The sequence below is a fragment of the Gopherus evgoodei genome, chromosome 12 (assembly GCF_007399415.2).
Source record: "Gopherus evgoodei ecotype Sinaloan lineage chromosome 12, rGopEvg1_v1.p, whole genome shotgun sequence".
Taxonomy (NCBI): domain Eukaryota; kingdom Metazoa; phylum Chordata; order Testudines; family Testudinidae; genus Gopherus; species Gopherus evgoodei.
In genome coordinates this window covers 12,172,477-12,193,347 of record NC_044333.1, presented here as the reverse complement: position 1 = coordinate 12,193,347, position 20,871 = coordinate 12,172,477, and the positions used below count along the sequence as shown (strand labels likewise).

The window sequence follows — 20,871 nt, the reverse complement described above, 5'->3', positions numbered from 1 at the left end:
AAGACAGGGCAGACACAAAGGTGGATTTACGATAGTTTTGCCCTATCCCAGTCCCCAGAGGTGTTGGGTTGTTTAGGCTTGTGGCATAAAGTAGTGTAGACTTGAGGAGTCCCAGTTTACCAATGAGGAAGCTGAGGCATAGATAAGTGACCAATCCGAGGTTGCGGAGTGAGTCAGCGGCCAAGCTGGGAATGTAGCCCGTGCTTTCTGACTCCCAGTCCTGTGTGTTATCCTTCCTCTTTTTTGGAGGAACCTGACCGTAAACATATTTTCACAACATATTCTAAAATATCTAGGGCCAAACGCTGCTCCTGTAACACGGGTGCAGTAGAGGAGAAAGCAGGGGGATCCAGGGGCCCCTTCCCTTACAGCAGTGCACATCAACAGAGGAACACTCCTTTTAGCAACAATTGCTTCTTATGTACTCCTCAGCACAAAGGAGGCATGGTCTGGTTAGGGTGCTTTGTCAGTTCTCAGCATGTCTGCTGAGTAGGTGGCATGTGCTAGCCAAGAGCACATGCTGCTGCTCCCATCACATGTTTCTTTTAGGTTCTCAAAGAGTGGTTCGGTCTAGAGAGAACTGGCTGCATTTGTCTACTTGATTCTGGAGGTAGGAATATGAAAATTCCTCTCTCTGGGCACCAGCCCCATGTTCTTTAAGTATCAGTTTTCGTGCCCAGGTACCTAGGTAGCAATTTTTGTTCTGGTTGTACTATGGTTGGTACAGGAATGGTCATGTGTGTACCACCTCTGTGCTTCCTCTATCCTTGGAGCTACCCCTCTGTTATAAATTAGAGCAGCCTCAGGGTTGCTCTAACTTACACCTACCTGCCTATGGCCCCAAGCGGAGGATCACTGGAGCACAGGGATGCCTTCGGCATGCCTTCTTTTTGCCCAGTCATGCCCTGTGAACTAGGAGGGAGTGAAGTAGGAGCACCTCTTTATAATTTTTGCTACAGTGACACTGTTTAGGAGTCTCATGTTCTTGCCCAGAGAATTCAGAATTCCAATAGGTGTTGCTACAGTGCCCCGAAAAGACAAAGCTGCCGGTGTGCTCTATGTTCCTTGAAGGGTTGGCTGCACTGTGTCATACTGTATCTCCTTCTAATCCAGTTGCTTCAGAAGATGATTAAGACCTCCTGGGTATCCAGTGTGTCTGATTCTTCCAGACACCAAAGCCATTCAGTAGTATGTCATGCTTTCAGAAGTCATCACATCACAAAAGCCCCCACCTCTACGTCTGTGTTTTGCTGATGCCCCTTGATCCATGATCATATCCTCACAGTTGGCATCTAAGCTCGTGTTGATAGCATCTGTGGCAGTAAGTGCTTGTGTGCCTCCTGTGCACTTGATGTCAACCCAGACTTAGCGTTCATACAACTTACAGGTCTGTAAGAAGCTCCTGGCAGAGACAGAAACAATCGCTCATTATTTCCAACACTAGATACTGCAACAGAAACATCGGAAGCCTTTCGTGCTCTACTTCAGACTTGACAGAGTCCTTCCCCGAACTTCCCTCTCTTACAAAGCCTTTGTTTTCAAATCCAGATGAATAAAATCGCTGTCAATCACAGGCATCCTTCCCTAGTGCTTTCATTTCCTTGCTGACAAAGTGATAAACTTGTGATTCAGTGTCAGGGCTCATCGACAGTTCAGAGAACTTGAATAAGAAGTCACACCTTCAGCATGTATAAGTTGTTAAGGCAAAAGTTTAAAGTATATGTATATAAATAAATATACTTTTTTTTTAATCCAAGGTACTGATTTTCCCAGAAGGCACCTGTACAAATCGATCTTGTCTGATCACCTTTAAACAAGGTGAGAGATATTGTGTTGCATGTATTTTGTTAGAAAATCATGGACTGGCATTATTTGCAAAGTCACTTTAGACAGTTTGTAAAAATATTAATTTGGTCCAGTGGGTTTCTTTTGTTTATTTACAGTCTGTAAGGATACTGTCAAGTCAAGCACTTCTAAAAAACCACTTTTCTTCACCTTTGCTACTAGTCACACTTTAGATTATTAAAACTGCAGTAGTTTTTAAAACCTCTACTACTTTATACCATTTGCTGTGAGTTTACTTTTTCAATTTGTGGCAGCTTGTAAAATGATAATAGATTAGTTAGTTGCATGTAGTTTCTGGGCAGTTTCTAGACAATTTTACTATGTCTTTTCATGCTTTATAGCAATGGTTCAATAGTTGTGTTGCAAATCCTTTACAGGAGTGTCGATTAGTTTTATATAAAGCATCTTCATTGAAATTAAAAATAAACAGTGGAAACCCATTTTCACAAAACCTACTTTTGAGAGATTGGACCTGACAATGTTCCTGTAATTTGAGATGCATTTGTTTTTATTTAGTTAACCCCTAATATTTAATATACTTATTAATGCTACAGATGCATAAACAACTCTGAATGTTATTGGTTCCTGCAGGATTATTAATAATTGCATTTATTTTGGTAGTTTTGTAATTTTTAAAATTTAGAGCTGAGCAACTAACTGGAGTAATCTCTGTGCTTCCATGTATATTTGTTCAGGTACTAATGAAAAAAATAGAAACATTCTTTGTCATGCAGCTGATTTATGAAATCTACTCTGGTTGGTATTTAACAAGATTAGCAGAGCAGATTATTGGCTGCACAGAATAGCTGTTCTATAATGGCACTGTCTAGCAGAAAATGGTCTCTGCTAGTGCTTGCTCACCAAAGCTATGATGGTTTCCCACATTATGTTGTTGAAAAAGCAGCCCCCTATTCCAAAGTCACACAATGCTCATATAGGCACCTATGTGACGAAATAAGGACCATAAGCATTACCTGACTATCTTAGTTGTCATTCTCCCCGATGGTCATGTGAGCATGTAGCCAATATTATTTCCTTGGTGACTGGAGAGACAGGGTGGGTGAGGTAACATCTTTCACTACCTCCCCCACCTTGTCTCTCTAATGTTCTGGGACCAGCATGACTGCAACAACACTGAATACATTCCTTGAGAACTGACATTCATTCAGATGGGAGAAAATTAGTTTAAAATAATCCACAAAACCAAGGGAATCACTTCTCTCTGACCTAAAACTCTGCTCTGGAGTTCAGCCAGGTAGAAGGGAGGGTCTCCTTTATCTTGAATCACTAGTCATGCTTCTAAAACAAACTCAAGGGATAACTTTTTTTTTTTTTTAATTTCCCCTTTACGTTTTATTTGTCCTCCAGTCCTTCTTTGTCTTAATCACTTTAAAATTCTTAAGTGGTATGTTTGTATATTAAAAAGTGATTTGTGGTTGCAGGAGCCTTTATTCCAGGAGTTCCCGTGCAACCGGTGCTGCTCCGATATCCAAACAAACTGGTAAGTAGAACATTCTCCTTTTTGCAACTTAGAAAGCTAGAAATCAAAACATTCGTCTTAAAAGACACCCAGGTACTAGGCAGTTCATTGTCAAGTTTAAATGCATTCCTAAAGGCCCCAGCTGCTTTGCCTTAAAGGGTTGGCTGATCATTCCCCTAACACAGGGGAATCTTCCAGTGATGCAAAGCTAGTGTAGCTGGCTCCACTACATCTTTCCTCTTGCTTCTTGTTGTGGACAGACTGGGAGGGGCTATCCGAGCATTGCAGGGGAAAAAGGGTTAATACAGTAGAAAGTGCTTAAAAAATGAAATGCTACTTTAAGAGCACTCTTGCTATATTTTGTTTACTAGGTGGAAAGCAAATTTGTAACAGTAATGTACAACAGGTTCCCTTTGACTGCAAGCAACATGGAAGCAATTCCCTCAAACTAAGTCTGCTCTTGTTGTTTGGGGAGTGCTTTGTCTTGGCTTGCCATACGTCTACATACATTTTCCTAATCCAAATGAGTTTACTGCATTCTCCCTAATATTGAAGCAACCCGTATAGCATATGCTTTGGAAATGTCCTGTTTAGTGCTTCAGTGTTAGTATTTGGTTTTGCAATGTCTTTTAAAAAAATTGAAAACAACAACCCAGTTGTCTTTAATACGCTTTCCATATTCTAGTGTATATGCAATTGGAAATCAAATAAGCATTTCTTATGGTAAATTTGTGTGTCTTCCAGTATAGTTATGTTATGCCTCCAGCATAATTAAATTATTTAGAATAATAAACTCTGCTTTCCTTTTTGTTGTTTCACACTAGTTAAATTAATTGTAATATGTCATAACTTGATTAGCTTTGAAACAGAAACCGTGTTTTATTGGTGTTCTGTAAAGCTGCATGCCAACTTCTGGTTATGTATCTTTCACAATAACGTTGTGGGGCGCTTAAGAAAACAAATGTGATCTATTAAGAGAAACAACCTTTGAAATAGTTTAATTACTAGATAAAGAGAGTGCACTGCCTCTCAGTAACACTTTTTATTAGGAGTGCATGGAATTTTAAGAATTGTCCTTGATTGCACATCTGATTCCATCCTGCTGAAATACTTACATGGCAGATAAACTTGAGGAATACTTTTAACCTCTGAAGCATGTATGTAATTCCCATTAACAACTACTTCCTCTGCAAAACTCACTGCCATTGCTTTCACGTGTACATAAGAATAATAGTTTGCACTGCATCCAAGAAACTCAAGTACGTACATATATTAATGAATTTCCCTTCACAACACGTGTGAGGAAGGTAGGGTAAATGTTACCCCTAGTTTACAGATGGAGAAACTGAGACAATTTGTCCAAGGTCCCAGAGGGGGTGAGTAGCAGAGCTGGGAATAGAATTCTGATCTCTTCACTCCTATGTCTGTGTTTTAATTTAAAAAAAACAAAAAAAAACCCCACTCCTTCATTTCCCATCCCCGCCCCTCTGAATTGTCCCATAGAAAAGAATGCCACCAGTGCAGTTCATCAGACCCCAATGGCAAGGTGGCAAAAGTCAACAGGAGTGAGTACTGAAGGAAGAACAACGTCCTTTAATATTTACAAAGCTAAATGTTTTACATCAGATTGGAAGTCAGATGACTGAAGTCTTGGCCTCCTGCATGCAATTAGATCCTGGTCCAAAGCTTACTGAAATCGCTGGAAAGGTTCCCGTTGACTTCAGTGGGCCTATACTGGACTTAGGTAAAATCCTGGCCCTATGAAAATCAATGGAAGTTTTGCCATGGAGTTTAGTGGGGCCAGGGTATCACCCCAGTCTTAAATAAACACATAATGAAATATATTTTTCTTATCACCTCTCACAATTATTTGAAAATTAAGGGAACTTTCATTGCTTACAAGCAAGCAGCTGCAAGCATTTAGCATATGGGAATTTGGGGACTTCTGATTCAGTTTTACTTCTACTCTCCGCCACTCGATCTTTCCAAGTTTTTGTAGCTGTTAGAGCAATTCTTCTCCCTGAGTAAACTCAAAAGACCCCAAGGCAGACATTTAACGCTCTTTATTATAATTAATTAAACTGCAATCAGTGTGCTTGTATTTATGGTGTGGGTGATGCACTCTTCTTCCCTGAGGCTTACTTTGACTGCTGCAATAGACCTGACTTTCAGTGGTGTAGGCTAGTACTTTATTGTTGTTTTCCTGCTGCCTGTGCATCTCCCCTTCCCCGTCCCCACCACCACCCTCACCACCACAAGCATCAAACATTTTGAGGTGGGGGCCATGGAGTGGGATCACTTGTGTCCTGTGTCTTTTAGGGCAGGTCTACACTACCGCTTAAGTCGATCTAACTTGCGTCGCTCAGGGGCATGAAAAAGTCCATCCCCAAAGTGACAAGTTTTGCGCTATATATGCTGGCACTATGTCGGTGGGAGACATTCTCCTGCCGAGGTGGAGTAATTATGCTGAAGGGAGAGCGCTCTTCTGTCGGCATAGCACATCTTCACCAGACACGCTACAGCAGTGTAGCTGTGCCAGTTTAGCGCTACAGCAGTGTAGCTGTGCCAGTTTAGCGCTACAGCGTAGACTTGTCCCTAGATGTTAGTACTCTCCTCCGATGCTGTTTCTCCCATTTACCACAATGGGAACCACACGTGCATTGGGAGAGAGGTGAACTGTCTTCCTCGCACTTTCTTTTTCTAATCCTTCTTCCCATGTAATTAAATAGTGAAGCATATGATTACAATGCTAGACATGAATGTAATTTTACTACTGCAACAGGATTTAGAACGGTGGCCATCAGCTGACTTCCACAGGGAAGCTGCAAACATTTCATTACATGCCCATTGCAACATAGTGTATAGGTTCAAATTAAGTTCTGGGGAAAAGGCTCAGTTCACAATATTTTATTATTAAGAATAATAAGATTGGAAAATCATTTTGGTAGCTTTGTTTGGAGGAAAGGAAGGGTGCACAATTAATGTTGCAGCAGGAAGGGGCAGAAATTCCAGGTGGGAAACAGAAGTTACAGCGCACAGGGAAGATTACAGAAATTGTTTTCCCCACTAGAGAAAGTAGCATGCCAACATTTCTGTTGTGGAATTTAAAAACTTTAAAAAAAAAAAAAAAAAAAAAAAAAAGTCAATTGAATGCTTATAAGACATCACACAAAAGTCTTCCTTAAAAACCTGGTAACTTTTTCTTGGATAATGTCAACTCATTATTAGCAATGTCTTCTATAAGTTCCTGCACTTAATAGAGGGGATGCTTAGATGAATGTAAAGAGTGAAATAACAGTACAAAGCAGTTGGCAAGTTTTTGCTTTCACAAGTTAGCAACAAGTTATTACTTAGCTTGTAAGCTCCTCGGGGTAGGCTCTATCTTTTTTTCCCATTGTGTTTGTATAGCGCCTTGCACAGCTGGCTGCTCGGCTACGATCGGGACCCACAGTACAAATCATCATCATAATTAAACAGTTTAAAACCTGTAGAGTACATCTTTTGTTTGTTTGTCCAGAATCTGTCTCTGGAAAACAGGTTGATAAAATAGGTGTTGAAAGGTATAGTAATGAAGAAAAACTATGGTTGATTATTCATATGAATTTTTTGTCTTGTCACACATTTTTATCAGTTTTCATGATAAGTAGAAGTAATCTTGAAAATCTGCTTATTCTTGCAGTAGTTTTGATAATGCAGCATGTGTAATACATGGTTTTAGTTCTGAATTTAAGGCTGTGTAGATTGCAGTAGGCATCAGAATCTTGATCAGTTGTGGTAGCATGCAGAATATCCAAACTTTCTTTGCAGTAGCTTTTGTGTGAAACATCTATAAATACAGCTCAGTGTGTTGGACCAACATTGAGTGGGTTGATAGCTGGGACATATTAAGTTATATTTTCTTTACCTATTTAGTGAGGCTTGTCACAGTTCAAGGCACCTGCATCTGTATTCCTTCTTCATGGTCCAGCAAGAGCACCCTTTCTCAGGGTTCCAGCTCCACAACTATCATCTCTTGGGCAGAGACACGCATCTCTCTCATTCCTGTCCTGGGTATTTCCAGGCTGCACAGATCCCTGCCTACACTGTGAATTCCCCAGCAAGGCAGATAGCTTCAGCAGGCCTGCACTGCCTTGCTGCATTCCAGAGGCTATAAGCAGCATAATTGCCCACAGTTAAGTTACCACCCAGCTCTTCCAGAGCAAGCACCTGTAAGGTGAAAGTATTACAGAGAAAGTATCTTGAAAACAATAAAAGAACCTACACCCATGCTAATACGCTTACCAGCCATCACCTCAGTTCCAGCAAGGGCTCTGGCAGGTAAACAGTCTTTCAGACCCCACTAAAGGGTTCGCTGTGGTCATAAGTTCATAGCTGGTGTTAGCTCAAAACAAGCATCCTGTGAATCTGTAAGTCATTGCTGTGTGCAGTTTGGATCTTTTGATCTGGGAATAGGTAATTTTTAGACCACGGGTGTACTCCTCAGGGCAAAGCTTCAAAAATCTGAGTTCTTGCATAACTGAAGGGAGCACATTTGCATGTATATTTCCCCTAGAGATTTCCTGGAAACTCACTTAACTTTAAAAGTTCAAATTGTTTCAAATAGTCCTTTAAAGCCCTAACATTTCCCATGCTTTATACGAATCCTGTCTTCCCCCCAGAGACGTTACATACAATCCCACAACGCTACATCAGTGTTGCATTTATAATACAATGAAATACTCATTCTTAAACTAGATTCAGTAAGGTGTAACTTCATCCTATCATGTTTCTCCAGGATACTGCAGGAAATTGCCATATCTGTTCACAAGGCTGTCCAAATATGCTTGTGTTCCGTGATTCCTCTTGTATTATCCCATACGCAATTGATCAGGTACTCAATTCATTCCCACAGTGTTTCAAAGCAGAATCCTCCTTCGGAGACCCAGGAATGGGAATCACTTACATTAGCTCTCAAATGCTACATAAGAAACCAGGTCTTTTTAGCATCAAAATTGGACTGCTGCTACTCTAGCTGTAAAAACCCTGCTAGTGGGGCTATTTAGTTTTAGATGTAGCTGAAGTAAAACAGTAAGCAAAAGTAGTTTGATTATAGCAGAAGTTGGAAGTTCCTTGCCAAGCCAGGGCGTCTATCTCTTGAATCTCAGATTTCCCCAAAGTACATCGAATATTCTGCTGGTGTTCCCCTCTTCTGTTAAGATTCCAGTATTTTATCACAAGGTTCGGCAAACAGTTTCAAAAGGGGAAAAAACAGGCAAAAAGGCCATAACCCAATTGAACATATAGTCAGACCTTGTTATTTTGAATCAGTATGTACCTTCTTACAAGCGTATTTTCTATAATAACTTCTCTGGCATATGGAGGTAGACACAGTCTTATTTCAAATACATGAAACTCTGTGATGCCATAAGGTGATGGTTGTGGATATTTTACTGGAGAATGCTTTAAAATACATAAGTGGCTTTGAGCAAGTGATGTAAAAATGTTGCCTCCATCTATGATATAAGTGCTCCCTTTGACTGTTTACTTATGTGATAGTTTTGTTAGTCCCTTGCTTAATATTAGTACAATATAGATACAGTGAGTTTCGGCAACAAACACCTTTCTGTTCCTGTGGAGCCAATACAGCTGTAAGAGACCAAGCAGGTCTAGTCGTCTTCATGCAGCACTGGTGGAACTCAGCTGCATTCCAGTTGTAGAATCTTTATTTATTGATGATGGTGGAAGAGGCAAAAAGAACCCAGCCTGACTTTTCACATCTCGGGCTGAGCTTGATTATTCTAAGGGCAATAGGCAAGAGGAGGCAGGCAGTGAGGAGGGTATGGGGGGAGGGAGTTGCTGCAGCTTCCCTGTTTTCTGTAGCAAACCTTTTCAAGCCTCTGCCAGGTAAAACAGACCTGCCTTGGTTCTTGACGGGTGACTAGTGTCAGACTAGAATTGTATTAACTGATATTTCTCCTAAAGAATTTGAGACAGCAGTATGGACAGCTGGAGCTAGAACAGTTCTAATGTCAATAAAAGGAGGCAGCATGGGCTGGGAGTGGTTGGGGTACGGCCATCAAGTCAGAGACCTGGATTCTATTTCTGCCTTTGCCACTGGTATGCTGAATGTAACTACATCTTGCCTTGCCTTAGCCTGCCTACCTGTAACATGGGGATAATGATGTTTACACTCTTTTGTAAAGCGCTTTGACATCTATGGATGGAAGTACCTAATCAAAAGATTAATACTAGACAGAGTTTTAAAATTTAATAATATAATATATATGGAGATATACCTATCTTATAGAACTGGAAGGGACCTTGAAAGCTCATTGAGTCTAGTCCCCCGTCTTTAGTAGCAGGACCAAGTACTGTCCCCCTGACAGGGTGGTTTTTTTTTAAATTTATTTTGCCCCAGATCCCTAAATGGCCCCCTCAAGGACTGAACTCCCAACCCTGGGTTTAGCAGGCCAGTGCTCAAACCACTGAGCTATCTCTCCCTTAAAAAAGCCACCAGCTCATTTATAAAGAGGAAATGACCTTGAAGACAACAGTCATTGTACGGAAGTTGGAGGAGGAAGCTAAAAGTATAAAAAGTGGTTTAATGAGGCGGTCAGTAAATTCAGGGTGTTGAGAATAAGGTATAAATTGGCAATCTTGTCCATAGAATATTAATAGGATAAATCTGTCTCCTTTTATATGGGAAGTTTGAAAATGTATTAAGCAGCTTTACAGAGTTAAAAAGTGAAATACTATAGGTACATTGGCCTTTTTTGGGTTTACAGAGATACAGAAGAATGGTCATACTGGGTCAGACCAATGGTCAATATAGCCCAGTATCCTGTCTTCCAACAGTGGCCAATGCCAGGTGTCCCAGGGGGAATGAACAGAGCAGGTAATCATCAAGTGATCCATCCCCTGTCGCCCATTCCCAGCTTCTGGCAAACAGAGGCCAGGGACACTTCAGGGCATGGTTTTGGTAAATTTTAATCTACAGTATAGTCATCCTCTGTTTATAAGAACTAGGGTAAATGTGCACCACATTTTGTTTCTGTTTAGGGCTCCTTTTCTTTCTAATCATGCTCAATACAGATGTGATGGTAGGAAGATAGGAACAGCCTGCAACAACAATTTAAACAAATCATTTCAACTAAGCTGTGATTACCCCCGTGTGATTCTATACAAGATGATTGGGAAAAGGAAAAAATATGGGCTTTTGCCTTCCTTTAGCTCCTTTATGCTGTGTAAAGAAGGCCTGATACTTTGGGGAGGGAGGGTAGGGGGCGGTTGTGTTTTAATTTTTCTGCACTAGAAATTCAGATGCTATCTAGATTCATAGATTTCAAGGCCAGAAGGGACCATACTGATTATCTAGTGTGATCTCCTATATAACACAGGCCATAGAACTTCCCCAAAATAATTCCTAGAGTAGATCTTTTAGAAAACATCCAATCTTGATTTAAAAAATGTCAGTGATGGAAAGTCCACCACAGCCCTTGGTAAATTGTTCTGATGGTTAATTACCCACTCTGTCAAAAATTTATACCTTTATGTTCAGTCTGAATTTGTTTAGCTTCAACTTCCAGTCTAGGCTGGAAGACTCTTTGATGACTGGAGAGCCTTGTGTAAATGATGAGATCACACGTGCTAAAGGAGTGAAAGTAGCACTGTTAAGTGGGAAAGGGAGATAATCTTCATCAGACTGTTAAAATAACAATTGTTTGACCTCAGTGACTAACATTTCTGAATAAATGAAACATTTGTTGAAGATTCCACATTCGAGTCCCTTCCTTCAGGGAGATAAGACCTTAGTGCCTCCTACTGGTCTTCCAACAAAACCACAGAAGATCAGACTTCACATTCCTAACATTTCTATGATGGAAAAACAAGCAGAATTTGTTTCTTAATTAAACCAAACCAACTAACTTTTCCTTTCAGGCCCTAAAGTAGAACAAGCCCCTCAACTCCGTCCCTCACCCCTTTTGGTATCCTTTGTAGGTTAACTTTAAAACACTGGAGTGAAGCAGTAAAAAAAGATTGGGTTTGCATAAATAGAAGGCATCACTTTTTAAAGAAGGAAATAGGTAAGGCCATGTATACCGTAGAACAATGTTGTGGCACAGCTAGTGCTGCGATCTCAAGCATAACTACCAGACCACTGTATAAAGCTGTTCTTCCTAGAAGACAAGGAGTAGATTATAATTAGTGCCTTTTTATAGGGCTAGTGTCAACTCCCAGTGAAGTATTTTAATGGACGCTCAGTAAGAATCTAGGTGATGTAAAACATCAGTCAGTACAAAACTGCATGGGGAAACTAATCTATGGGTTTGATCTTTTCTCTGTTTCATTTTTCATACTATGGCAATGCAGCTACTGGTGAAAATATTTATAAGGCTATGGATTCCAGTCACATTAACATTTTTTATGGGACAGTAAAACATCCTCTGCTTCACTCAATTGTATGCTTATAATTTTCTGTTGTCCATCTGTTCTCCCCTCTGGTTTGACTTGTCTGACATTTCTGTTTTTCTTTAGGATACTGTGACCTGGACATGGCAAGGCTATTCATTGTAAGTTTTCTAACCCTATTAAAAACAATATATAGGAACTTCTCCCATTAATAAATATACTGCCAATGACCAAACCAGCCCTGTTAAGTCCATAGGAACACATTTCTTGGTTTGGTCTTCTGATGGAATGTATTTGGGGGTCAGACTGACATTATGTGACATTCTCCAGTGTTTAATCTCTTAGTAGATAGAGCACTAAACTGGTATTCAAGACACCTGACCCTGACACTGGTTTGCTGGATGGCCTTGGGCAAATAACATCATGTCTGTGCCTCAGTCTCCCCATCTATTAAAAAGGGGATAATGATACTAACTTCCTTTGTAAAGAGCTTTGAGATCCACTGATAAAAAGCACTATATAAGAGCTAGGTATTATTATGGCAGCAAATTTTGTACTTGTTCTATTTTTCTGTCCTATAAGGAGCTGTCATTTCCCAGTTATATCACCCTGAGGATCCCCTTGCTTATATTGGTATCAATCCGGAGTAACTCCAGTGAAGTCAAGAGTTTTAAGCTGGTGTGCAAAGGGTGAAAGTGGAAGAAAACCGAGCCCTATTGTATGTGGAGCTGCAGGTGCATTGCATTCGTAACATTCCCAAATAGTTCTTTCCAGTTATTCTAGCATTAAATTTTATAAAAGCAAAGCTTCTGCCCCTGCAGTAAAGTGTCCAAGGAATATTCTAAGGCTTGACTGCTTGTGGACTTTTTCATTGTAGCTAGATCAGGATGGTTCCCACAGATAGTAAAAAAGTTCAGTTCTGAATTTTCTGGTTGCTAGAAAAACCAGAATAACAACTGTTATAGAAGAGGCAAATATTGCAGTTAAATAACTGTGCATATTGTCAAAAGTTGATTTGGTTAGTCTTCTCCTGATTTTTGCTTTTTTCACGTTATAATGAAGCAGATATGGCAGTGAAATTCTTAACATTTTGGTTTCCTTTTTCTTTTGGACTGTCATTACTGAAAAATCACAGGTATCAGCAATTTACTTGATTCTTATCTTTCTTTAGTGTCATTTTAACCTCCAACATACTCGTTTCTCTATCTGACTTAAGTTTCACCCCAAGATACAGTAGATAAAAAGAAGCCAGGACATAGCAAACATCTCTTCCTCTCCTTCATCAGATACAGAGAGACAGTCTGTCTATATACAGACTCTTGCAGTACTTTTCATCTTGCACAATGAAACGAGTGCCTTTAGCTTTAGGAGATTCCAATGAAGAGAGATTTTCCATTTCAGATACTAATAGTCAGTGAAAACTCTTCGAGGGAGACCCTCAGAGGCAACAAAGGGCAATAGCTTGATGAAGGTGGCTTTCTAATAAGTGATTCCAAATTGTGCTCATGCAACTGAGCATATTAAAGCTTAAATATTTGAGGCCATGTATTTTAATTATAAAACCTCAGTAGAAACACTGTGTATCGTTTTGCTATATATATAACATCTATATTACATTGGAATTTTTGTGTGTGTATGTATATGTGTGTGTGTATGTATAGATATATAGTACTGAAATGAAAATGCATAAAAATTCCCATGTAATACAGAATTTTTTTTAAGTTCAAATATATTTACATGAAATATCCAAGGAGAACTATTCTTAAGTATGTTTTAGGAGCATTGTAGTCATGACGTCCTCAGTGTCATTGGTTGCTTCCAGTATTTACATGTTTGATGCAGTCTTACCAGTTGATGCTCTAGTTCTTCTCGTTGCTAATGAAAGAATTTCCTCTAATGTTTTGTCCAGCTTGGACACTTGTTCTAGAAAATTCCATTCAGACAACTTGTAAATAAGAGAGATTTCTTTTTTGTAAGTCAAGTAGAGAAAGTAGAATTTTCTTAATAGCAGCTAAGATTTAAGGCCAAGATTTTCAAAAATAGGTGCCTATAAACACTCCTAAGCAAGTGGCTTGATTTATTTATTTATTTTAATTTCAGTAGTCCCAAACAACCACTGCCTTCAGTGTGAGTTAGTCCTGGGAAAATCCTTGGTTTTGTTCATATATCGCATACTGGATTTGCTGTTGGAAGGATGAAATGTACATTTTTTTATAGGCTTTGAATGTGTGTGATTTTTATATGAGCCTTATTGCATACAGGTATTTTTTTAGTATGTTAGTTTATTACTTAGATGTTATGGTAATAAAAATAATAAATACTGTGGATGGGTTTGTATTACCTCCAGTGGCTGGAATCACTCAAGAAACTGCCCTTTCTTGCCCATAAACTTAATAACCATATTCAAGAACAATAAAACAGACATTTTACAATAACAACAGTCTTCATGCAGATTACTTGAGACTCAATTTCTGAATCACTTAAAATGAAATAAGTGTTACCACAGTTTTCCATTCATGTGACTCCTAGCTACATGTTATCTTTTCCTCTTCCTGGCTCCTGATTTAGGGCTGAGCCCTATTTTTCTTGCCTTAAGAAAGAAGTTGCATTTGAAAATTGACACCTTGGATATCACAGTCATGGGCACACTAGAAATATTAAGATGAATAAATTTGACCTATACTTTTAATCAGAGAAATAGGTGAGAAGATTGGGATATTTGTAAACAGGCAGTCTGCAAAGGGACTTCAGGAACTTAATCCTTAAAATCTTATTCTCAATTCAGTTTGACTAATGTAGACATAAATCGTGTGCTTTTCCTTTGTTACAGAGCATTTGTTCTATACAAAATTATACTAGATCCTTGTAATTAGACCATATCCATCAAGCCATTTCTTAAGCCAATTATTTCATGTGTCCTAGGAAGGGATGATGCTAGAAAAGAATTTTCTAAATACATTTAAAAGAAAATGCTAGAAACAAATGGATGTTAATGGGATCTGCCAGAATTGCATATCTGGGCACACAATTACACAATACACATGGAAGATCTCAGAACTTATTTAACAATAAGTTAACAATAACAATGAATTATGCATAAATGTTAGTAAAAATATATTAGAGAGAGGGAGTTTTAAAAGGAACATGATGATAAATGAATAGGATATTAAGTATCAGGGAGTAGCCCGTGTTAGTCTGTATCCACAAAAACAACGAGGAGTACAGTGGCACGTTAAAGACTAACAGATTTCTTTGGGCATAAGTTTTCGTGGGTAAAAAAACCCACCTCTTCAGATGCATGGAGTGAAAATTACAGATGCAGGCATTATATACTGACACATGAAGAGAAGGGAGTTACCTCCTCATCAGTTATTGGGAGTGGACCACATCCACCCTGACTGAATTGGCCTTGTTAACACTGGTTTTCAAGTTGTAGGGTAACTCCCTTCTCTTCATGTGTCAGTATATTTATGCCTGTGTCTGTAATTTTCACTCCATGCATCTGAAGAAGTGAGTTTTTTACCCACGAAAGCTTATGCCCAAAGAAATCTGTTAGTCTTTAAGGTGCCACCGGACTCCTCACTGTTTTAATAGGATATTACACTTCCTTGTGTAAAAGGACAATGTGAAATGGCATAGGTGGGTGTAAGCACAGAGGTGTAACTGAAAACCTAGATTTAATACCTGAATAACTGAAACTATAATCAAACCTTAATGTGGATAAATGTAAAGTAATGCACATTGGAAAAAATAACCCCAACTATACATACAATATGATGGGGGGCTAATTTAGCTACAACGAGTCAGGAAAAAGATCTTGGCGTCATTGTGGATAGTTCTCTGAAGATGTCCACGCAGTGTGCAGAGGCGGTCAAAAAAGCAAACAGGATGTTAGAATCATTAAAAAGGGGATAGAGAATAAGACTGAGAATATATTATTGCTCTTATATAAATCCATGGTATGCCCACATCTTGAATACTGTGTACAGATGTGGTCTCCTCACCTCAAAAAAGATATTCTAGCACTAGAAAAGGTTCAGAAAAGGGCAACTAAAATGATTAGGGGTTTGGAGAGGGTCCCATACGAGGAAAGATTAAAGAGGCTAGGCCTCTTCAGCTTGGAAAAGAGGAGACTAAGGGGGGATATGATAGAGGTATATAAAATCATGAGTGATGGGGAGAAAGTGGATAAGGAAAAGTTATTTACTTATTCCCATAATACAAGAACTAGGGGTCACCAAATGAAATTAATAGGTAGCAGGTTTAAAACAAATAAAAAGAAGTTCTTCTTCACACAGCGCATAGTCAACTTGTGGAACTCCTTACCTGAGGAGGTTGTAAAGGCTGGGACTATAACAGTGTTTAAAAGGGAACTGGATAAATTCATGGTGGCTAAGTCCATAAATGGCTATTAGCCAGGAAGGGTAAAGAATGGTGTCCCTAGCCTCTATTCATCAGAGGATGGAGATGGATGGCAGAAGGGAGATCACTTAATCATTATCTGTTAGCTTCACTCCCTCTGAGGCACCTGGCATTGGCCACTGTCAGTAGATAGATACTGGGCTAGATGGACCTTTGGTCTGACCTGGTACGGCCATTCTTATGTTCTTATGTTTTAAAGCTGCACCCCTTACTCAAATATGACATCAGTTTTTAAACTAGAAAGGAAACGTCTTTAGACTGATAATAGCATAAAAAAACCCTCCCTCCATGTGGGCCAATTAGTAAACCAGAGAGTATGGGAGAATGTCTAGCTATATGTAAGCTAGACTCTTTCTTCTGCTTCCCCTACTGGGTTCCTCTATTAGTTGCTCTCACTTCTCTTGCTGGCACAAACTCTTATGATTACCAGGATGTGACCTAAGAACTTAAGATGTGCCAGAGTAGATATGAGCACTGGTGAATCAAGCTTGGGGGATACGTAGCTGAAGGGCTGAAGCAGACTTTGAGAGGCAAGGATGAATGGAAGAAGACTGGGGAAAAGCAGGGGTGGGGGTGAACGGGGAAGAGTAGCAGGAAATGAGAGCAGAGGTGAAGGGGTGATTTAGACTCTGTAGGCCCTTGAATGAAATTTCATAGTATCCTGAATAATGTCTCCCTTGTTTTGCAATCTGGAAATAGTGCAGGAAGGTCTAATAGAAGAGCTAATCGATTGCATCTTGCAGTGCTGGCATGCATTTGGTAGAACACTTCTCGGCCCCTCCCTGAAACCTGTCTGCCCCCATTCTGTTTTCACTCACTCCTTTTGTGTCACTCTTTTAACCTGTGGGGCAGGTGCCTAAAACTGTTTTATAATTTTAAATCAACTTAAAATTCATAAGAGAAGTCCAGCTGGCCCTCCCACTCTACCACCTCTTCTCTATCCCCAGCCTTCTCAAAAAACTCTTCCCAAACAGAATAAAGTTGTCTGTAGGATTTGCCTTTATTTAAGGCTACAAGTAAATGCTTCTCTCTCTCAGCTTGAAAGTGCTAACAGTCAAATGTGGAATGGTTAACCGTACCTCATTTCCCAACTTCCCCCATGTTAAAACTTCATACTGCCTTTTAAAGCATCTAAGACCCAAAGTGCACTGGTGGTTTCTTGTTATAATAATAGTTAGCATTTAGATGGTACTGGGAATGTGCAAAATCCACATACCTGTAAAAGCTTAACCAATCTTCCCTCTGCTCCTGGGAGGGAGGTCAATAGGTATTAGCCTCACTTTTCATATGAGAGAACAAACACACAGAGATTAAGTTCATACAGGTTGTAAGAGCCAGAGGCAAAGCTAAAACTCAGGATTTCCTGTTTGCCAAACCACTAAATTTCACCTCTTTTATAAATTCATAGATTACGTGCAGGAGGAACTGTTAGCGCATCTAATCTAACTTCCTGCATGATACAGACCAGTTACTCCTGCAATGAGCCAAACAGCTTGGGTTTGAATATCTTCCAGAAAGGCATCCAGTCATCATTCACCATGTCCCCCAATGCATCTTCAGCCTTGTTTAAAAAATAACAATTGCTAGCAAGATGTGAACTCTCTTGACTTTGTATAAAGCACGATGAATGTTTGTGTGATAACTACATATATAGTACTGTAAATGCATATGGCACTAGAAAGTGTAACACGTTCTTTGCTCTAAAGAGCTTGCAGCATAAATACCGCTAAAATGCCTTTAACTTTCATAGGAGCAGGAACCAGCCCTATGAAGACAACCTAAGGCAGCATCTCAAGAAGGTTCAGATCAAGGCGTATAGAGATTATTGCCAGAAATAACAGAGGCTGAAAAAATGTTAACAAATGGTATTTGAAAATCAGCTGAATGTAGATTGTTACTTAAAAAACAAAATCTTTTTGCTCCTCCCTAGCAAAGAACTTTGTGTGATGACTTTTTGCCAGCTGTTAACGAGGGTAGAAGTTGAGGTAAGAATTGGAGAAACTTGGATTTTTTTGATGAACATATTGCACCTGTGTTTTTTATCAATATCTAACAGAAAACAAATGTCTTTTGTCAATAAGTGCAGTTCGTGTCTTAATAGATAAGTTCACCTTACAGGGAAGCATGGTGGATACAGCTTTTAATCTGCTGCCCGTGTTGGCATGTCTTTTAACTTGACAAGAGCCCATATGTGGAAGTGGTCGAAAAGGTATTTGTTATAAAATCACTATTAAATACCATAGTTCACAAATGTTTGGACTCACTGTTCTTGTAAAGCCTGAACAGGTTGAATTACAAAGTAACTTCTCTGTTGTTTATGTTCAAAATTTAAGACTTAGCTATGGGTCGCCTAGTAATTGATGTGTGTTAGTGAGTTTCCTTGTTGGTATTAATATGCATGAATTGCTGTGTAATGCAAAAGCAAATACAGCATACCTGTTGTATCTTTGTATGCAAATACTGTGGGCCTGATTCTCCTCTCAATCACTGCAGTTTTACACAAGAGTAACTCATTTGAATAAATGTCTTTAACTATTTCTCTACATGTCTAGTAATGCTCTGTTCTGTATTTTTTTTTTAAAAGGACTCTTGCTGTTTCAGAATTTAATGCTGGTACACCTGTAATAAAACACATCTGCCCTCAGATTCTAAAACTATAAAAATTAGACATGAAGTATTTCACCAATATGCATCTCCTCTCAGCAAAGAGAAATAAATTGAATTAATAAATGGTGATGTCTAATTTATTTTAATTCATGAGCTTCTATATCTTTCTGTACAGAGATGCACAGCAATGTACCATTTGTATTTTAAGAACATCATATGAACATATCCCAATGAATTGTATAGATTGGACGTGAAACAGTTAAGCTGAGAATCTGATAGGCAGACTTATTGCAAAATATATACATGGTAAATAGCATAAGAGGGGGGCAGCAGGCCAAAAATAGGTCAGGGAGGTATTTTCGTTACTTGAGTGAGTTTAAAAGGATTTTATCTTGCAGGGCTGGAATTTTCCTCTGCAATGCTCAGGAATTTCTAATAGAAGAGAGTACTTATTCATCATCAGCGGGAAAGTAGTTGTGGTAGCCCCAGTCATAGGATGGGAAAAATGAAATCAAGTCCTTCTCCAGAGTGTGTGTGGTTATGGGCAAGTCATATGCAATGAGTCTCAAACATCATCACCATTGCCTTTGGAGGAGGTAGAGGTGTAGTCTCAGCTAGTGAAGAGTTAGCTTGCTCTTTCATACCAGGACCTGAGACACAAACGGGCAGGCTTAGGTAGATTAATCATGTCTATCGTTCACATTTTTGGATTGTTCAAATGTGTTTTGACTTCATCCTACCCAAGTGCCTGCAGCCAGGGATTATGCATAAAGTGGATAACTGTGACTGCAGAGGATGTCAGTGCTTTGCTTCGCTTCGTTAGCCCAAGAGAGTTAACCACTGTTTCACTCAGGACACGTGAAGGAGGAGGAGCTAACTTAATAATGGGCAGGATGGGGTATTGGACTCAGAACAAAGTGAGTGCGTAGTGATCCTCAGGGATCAGCTCTAGGACCTTTAGTGCCAGAAACGCAGACCTCTGCCACTTGAACACCTGCCGTTTGAGAGCACTTTTTTAGTTGGGAGTAATTGGTTGGTTGTTATAGCCACTTGAAAAGACATGCTCACAGGCAGTAAGCCAGTGCATTACTGCACACAGGCATCGGGAAGGAGACGGCTTGCCAAACTGCAAAAGAAAACTGTGACTGGTAGGGCTGTGTTTATACAGAAAGTACATACAATATATTACAAATGAGTAACAGATACAGAAACTGTTATATGGCAGATTACTAAATTAATATACAGGGTTGTGTGCAAACATCAGACTGAATTAAACAGGAGTTATGCATCTCTTTCCCACCACATTGCTTTGAAAATGAACTTTTGCCTGTTTGTTTTATACAGAAATCAACTATATTTACACAAGCCAAGCCCATTTTCATTGTGCTCCTTTGTCGACAGGTTACAAAGAATCACAGATGCTAACACTGCATTTATTGACATCTTTAACAGTAAACAGGTTTTTTTTTAATAACAAGAAAAGACATTTTCACTCTGATGCAAAATCATTCTCTTTCTTTATTTGATGTCTCAGAATAAAGACTGACTTTTATTGTGGTGGTAGAATTATGCACATTTATTATGATGTACTAATAATTCAAAATGTACTTTTGTAAACTAAGTTACAAAGTCCTGACCTTTTGGTGATGCCCCAGGGATTGAGAAAGTTGAATCTAATTGAAAATGCTTCTTTTCTAGTAAATTACTTGAATGCAATAACCCTTCCTATAATTTCATCATAAATCTACTCAATATTTTGGGGACACAAGCTATTTCAGGCATATCTGCACACCACCTGTTTTCCCTAAGACACAGATTGTGCATTTGGATCTTTGAATTAGTTGTAAGTCTTTAAACAGTCAGCTTCAAATTGGTTAAATACATATATATAATTTAATGGATGTATGCCCCCAAAGTGGATAAAGACTCAACTGTTTCAAATAGCAGCATACAATTGACTTCAGGTTTTTTGCTAGTAATGCCTATTCTGGGGTCCAGAACCCATCTTTTGGAAACTTATCACTCAAATATGTCTAATAACTTAAGTCTCAGTCTCATTATTTTACTACCTATTTCTGATTGCTGTGGATCAGAAGACAAAACTTGACCCTAAGAAAGAATACAATTTT

General features: G+C 39.2%; 1 protein-coding gene across 4 annotated transcripts in view; it reads left to right on the top strand.

Moving 5' to 3' along the window:
• Positions 1 to 20,871, top strand: part of LPCAT2 (lysophosphatidylcholine acyltransferase 2) — a 72,764-nt gene that overhangs the window by 12,837 nt on the left and 39,056 nt on the right. For 3 of the 4 annotated variants that reach the window (XR_004002788.1, XR_004002787.1, XM_030581397.1), the window contains exons 5-9: positions 1,758 to 1,818; positions 3,288 to 3,346; positions 11,840 to 11,874; positions 12,771 to 12,848; positions 18,066 to 18,120. Coding sequence is in view for 2 of the 4 variants with exons in the window: in XM_030581397.1 (XP_030437257.1) it covers positions 1,758 to 1,818; positions 3,288 to 3,346; positions 11,840 to 11,874; positions 12,771 to 12,848; positions 18,066 to 18,120 (288 nt within the window). In the remaining 2 variants the exon portion in view is untranslated. The remainder of the gene's footprint in view (positions 1 to 1,757; positions 1,819 to 3,287; positions 3,347 to 11,839; positions 11,875 to 12,770; positions 12,849 to 18,065; positions 18,121 to 20,871) is intronic. The other variant, XM_030581398.1, reaches the window with a different exon arrangement.